Below are 5,000 nucleotides of genomic sequence, written 5' to 3'. Positions count from 1 at the left end.
CACATTGAGAATTTTAGGATGCTTGACAGCAACAGTGCAATTGTGTCACAAGCTAGTGCACAGTCTGAAAGTACAGGTCAAGGTTGTGCTAAGGGTCAAGATGGTACTCAAGGTGAAGGTCGCACTCCAGGTCAAGGTAATACTCAGACTCTAAGTAATGTGAGGTCTTCTGCATGTACAATTTCTGATACAGTGTTGCAATCAATCTTGCCTGTGCAATTACGTGTAAAGGGTAGCGACAATGTAGTACAAACTTATGCCTTTTATGATACGGGCAGTACAGGTTGTTTCATTAAAGATAGTATCAAGGATCAATTAAACTGTAAAGGTATTGAAACAGCTATCAAGTTGCAAACAATGCATGGGACTGATACAGTTAAAACCTTTATTGTAAATGGTCTTGTTGTTGCTGATATACATGGTAATAATGATGTTGTATTACCAAAGGTATTCACACAAAAGGATATTCCTGTTAATCATGATCAAATTCCAAGGCATGAAGTGTTAAAGGATTGGCCTCATTTATCAAGTGTTATTAATAAGATTCCAGTGTATCAACCAGAGTTAGACATAGGAATTTTGATAGGTAGTAACTGTCCAACAGCTTTACAACCTTTGGAGGTTGTACCCACTTCAGGTTATGGCCCCTTTGCAGTAAGATATTTGCATGGATGGACAGTTAATGGGCCTGTACATGTTAAGGTTAGTTCAAATGGGGTTTCATGTCACAGGTTACTTGTATCTGATGTTCAACATGTTACTGATTGTATTACTGTTGAAAGTATTAGGAAGTACTTTGAGTTAGATTTTTCAGAAAGGGATCTTGGGTCAGTTCCTGATGAGCGTGGCTTATCTTTTGAGGACACAAGATTTGTGAAAAGGTGCCAGGATGACATTGAATTTAGAGATGGTCACTTTCAGCTACCCATGCCTTTTCGAGATCGCAATGTGAATCTTCCTAACAATAAGAAGCAGGCTGTTAGCAGAGCTAAGTGGCAAAGGAGGAAGATGAAGAATAGTGAAGATTACAGACAGCAGTACACAGCATTCATGGATAAGTTGTTTGAAAAAGGCTATGCTTACAAGATCCCAGATGATGAGGTCAATAAGATTCCTGTTTGGTATCTTCCTCATCACGCAGTTTTTCATCCCAAGAAAGGGAAGATTAGGGTTGTTTTTTACTGTAGTGCCAAGTTTGAAGGTGTGTCATTAAATGATGTTCTGCTACAGGGTCCAAACCTCACCAATTCATTGACGGGAGTACTCATTAGATTCCGGCAGGAGGTTTATGCATTCATTGGAGATATTGAAGCTATGTTCTTTCAAATAAAGATTCCACCTGAGAATCAGGACTATGTTAGATTCTTGTGGTGGCCTAATGGTGACATCAATCGACCTCTTGAAGAATTCCGAATGGCTGTTCACATTTTCGGAGCAATCTCATCACCGAGTATTGCAAATACTGCATTGAAGGCCACAGCAGACAAAGCAGATGAGAAGTATGATTCAACTGTTGGCAACACCATAAGGCACAATTTCTATGTTGACGACTGTTTGAAGTCATGTGCTGATGTTCCTACAGCAGTGAAGTTGGTGAAGGATTTGGTATCTGCAACTAGTGAAGGAGGATTTAGGTTAACTAAATTTGTCAGCAATTCAAGTGATGTCCTTAAAGCTTTGCCTGCTGAAGATTGTTCGGTTGAAAGTGACAAGTTTAATCTTGACATGGAGAGTTTAATGACAAGAGCCTTAGGAATGTTATGGGACCTTAAAGAAGACTCATTCAAGTTCTCAATTGAGCTCAAGGATAATCCATTCACCAGAAGAGGATTGTTATCAACTATCTCATCATTATATGATCCTCTTGGGTTGCTCTCTCCAATCATCTTACCGGCCAAGAAACTGTTACAAGAATTGTGTCAAGTTGAGAGTTTGGACTGGGATGAGAGGATTCCAGATGAGCTAGCTGAAAGGTGGCAACATTGGATAAAAGGTCTTCATTTACTGGAGCAGCTTTCAATACCAAGATGCTTCAAGTCAAGCGGGTTTGGTAATGTGACAGATTCAAGTCTTGTATTATTCAGCGATGCAAGTACAGTTGGTTATGGTGTTGCAGCATACCTTGTTCTTCATGGTGGAAACCAAGTACAGTCAAATCTTGTCATGGGAAAATCAAGAGTATCTCCCAAAAAGGTGGTGACTATACCTAGGTTAGAACTTACAGCTGCAACTGTGTCTGTCAAGGTTGCTCAACACATCCTGAAGGAGTTGGAGTTTACTGTTGGCAAGGTAGTGTACTACACAGATTCAACAACAGTCCTTCACTATATTCATAGCAACACTAAAAGGTTCCCTGTTTTTGTAGCCAACAGAGTCAGGGTTATAAGGGACTATTCCCAGCCTGAGCAATGGAGATATGTAAACTCCAGTGATAACCCTGCTGATGTGGCATCAAGAGGTATTAGTGTACATCAGTTTTTGCAGTATGACGAATGGTTTCATGGCCCATCATTTATTGCATCTGATTATTTGCCTTCACAGGAGTATGTGTGTGCAGATTGTGTTGATGATACGAGTGAACATGTGTCTGCGGTCACTATTTCTGAAGAACCTCATGGGTTTACAAGATTAATTGAATATTTCTCTTCATGGTCAAGGTTACAAAAGGCAGTTTCTGTATTTCAACAACTAAAGTCAATCCTTATTGGTAAAAGGAAAGGTTGTGTAACCACTGATGCTGAAAGGGCAATAGTAATGTATGTTCAACGGGAGGTGTTTGGTGATGAAGTGAAGGCTTTATCAAGGGAATTGTCAGTTGGCAAGAGTAGTCCAATATATAAGCTTGATCCCTTTCTTGATTCTGAGGATGGATTATTGAAGGTTGGAGGTAGGATAAGAAGGTCTGACATTCCACAGTCTGCCAAACATCCCATACTGTTACCAAAGAAACATCATGTGACTACATTGTTGATACGACATGAGCATGAATTATTAGCTCATTCAGGTAGAAACCATGTTCTCTCAAATCTAAGGCAGAAGTATTGGATCATCAATGCTAATGCAACTGTCAGGAATGTGTTATTCCATTGTGTTACTTGCAGGAAGTTGAAAGAACCAGCTTTGAGTCAAAAGATGGCTGATCTTCCAGCAGACAGATTGGAACCTTCACCACCATTCAGTAATGTTGGTATTGACCTCTTTGGACCCTATTACATCAAGGAAGGAAGAAAGGAGTTAAAGAGGTATGGTGTGATATTTACCTGCTTGGTTAGTAGGTCAATTCATATTGAAACTGCAAACACTTTACAATCTGACTCTTTCATAAATGCTTTGCGAAGATTTGTTTCTCGAAGAGGTCATCCTAAGATTATCAGATGTGATAATGGAACCAACTTCCATGGGGCTGAGAGAGAACTTAAGGCAGCTCTTGATGAGATGGAGGAAAAGAAGATTGAGAAGTATTTGTCGCATCATCATATTGAATGGAAATTCAATCCACCTGCAGCAAGCCACATGGGTGGTTGTTGGGAGTGCCAAATCAGAACAGTTAGAAAAGTGTTGTCTGCACTGGTGAAGGAATTTGGTGAAAGGCTAAATGATGAAAGTTTACGGACTCTGCTTTGTGAGGTTGAGAGCATCGTCAATTCAAGACCGTTAACCACTGTAAGTGACAGCGTAGATGACCTTGAGCCACTAACTCCAAACCATTTGTTGATTCCAAAATCTTATGTGATCCCTCCCCCTGGCTTGTTTCAAAAGGATGATGTTTACATGAGGAGAAGGTGGAGATGCGTTCAATATCTGACCAACCTGTTTTGGTCAAGATTTAGAAAAGAGTATTTGAGCACTTTACAGACTAGACAAAAGTGGAATGAAGCAAGAAGAAATCTAATTGTTGGCGATGTGGTCTTGGTAAAGAGTGACATTGAGCCAAGGAATCACTGGCCAATGGGGCGAGTGATAGAAGTATACCCTGATGACAAAGGAACAATTCGCAGTGCCAAGATTAAGACACTTTCTTCGGTTATTGTCCGTCCTATTCAGAAGCTAGTGTTATTAGTTGAAGGCTAGGATTTTCATGTTAAATGTAACGTGATATTTTGTTGTTCTTATGGCCTATCATTTGATATTATATATTATTAGAGTTATGAAGATGTTTAATTTTGTTTAGGTGAATAAGTGAATCGTGGAAGTGTTTTGAATTCAAAGAGTTTGTATTGTAACTTAAAGGTTATTTATTGTGTCTGCATGTGTAGGTGTATATTTTGATAAACAGGTTTAATCTGTTTATGAGGCTGAGTATGTTAATGCAGAAACACAAACCCATCTGGTTGGAAAAACAATGTCGTTAATTTTGTAAGTGGTAGTTAAAAAGTTGAGAGGTGTAAACAAATTACGATTTCATCTTACTTTCTAAAATTATGAAGTCTCTTTGACAGTTCAAGCAAGGTTTTCAAGGAGAACAGTTGTATATATTTCGTAAGGATTCATTTTGGGCACACAGATGTAAGTTTTTTGACGAACTTATATGTATATATTTGTTTTGTATGTCTTATTCATTTAAGCGTTAAAAGGCGTAAATTGGTTTATTTGTGACATTTAACATTTGATTGTCCTATAAATATGATAAAATGTGATTTAAAGTGGCAACGAAATTGTCTTGTTTAGAAAATTATATTTAATTAGCTTTCCAAGATGTATTAAGGTACATCATGTCACCGTTATGACTTATTGAATATTATGGGCTATTTAATAATGTACAGTATTTAAAGTTTGTAATAATTCCTTTCAGGAATGAACCTACTGCTACTGTTACTACTGCTATTGTTACTACTGCTACTGTTACTACTGCTATTGTTACTACTGTTACTACTGCTACTACTACTACTGTTAACGGAATAAAGGTTGAAGTCGAGTTTCTGAGTTTGTGTCGCCCATAACAATTATAGTATTAATTTTGTTCGATATGTAAGGAAATCGAAAATATATGATGTCTTTTA

General features: G+C 38.1%; 1 protein-coding gene across 1 annotated transcript in view; it reads left to right on the top strand.

Moving 5' to 3' along the window:
* Positions 1-2,289, top strand: part of LOC137636169 (uncharacterized) — a gene marked incomplete at its 3' end in the record, with an annotated part of 3,580 nt that extends 1,291 nt beyond the window's left edge. Inside the window, exons 2-4 of the mRNA XM_068368567.1 lie at positions 1-159; positions 448-1,381; positions 1,676-2,289. The exon at positions 1-159 is cut by the window's left edge and continues 236 nt beyond it. Coding sequence (XP_068224668.1) covers positions 1-159; positions 448-1,381; positions 1,676-2,289 — 1,707 coding nt within the window. The remainder of the gene's footprint in view (positions 160-447; positions 1,382-1,675) is intronic.
* Between the last annotated feature and the right edge of the window lie 2,711 nt (positions 2,290-5,000).

The sequence above is a fragment of the Palaemon carinicauda genome, unplaced genomic scaffold (assembly GCF_036898095.1).
Source record: "Palaemon carinicauda isolate YSFRI2023 unplaced genomic scaffold, ASM3689809v2 scaffold2433, whole genome shotgun sequence".
Classification (NCBI taxonomy): domain Eukaryota; kingdom Metazoa; phylum Arthropoda; class Malacostraca; order Decapoda; family Palaemonidae; genus Palaemon; species Palaemon carinicauda.
Note: the sequence above shows the minus strand (reverse complement) of the source record. Positions and strands in the feature narration are given on the sequence as shown.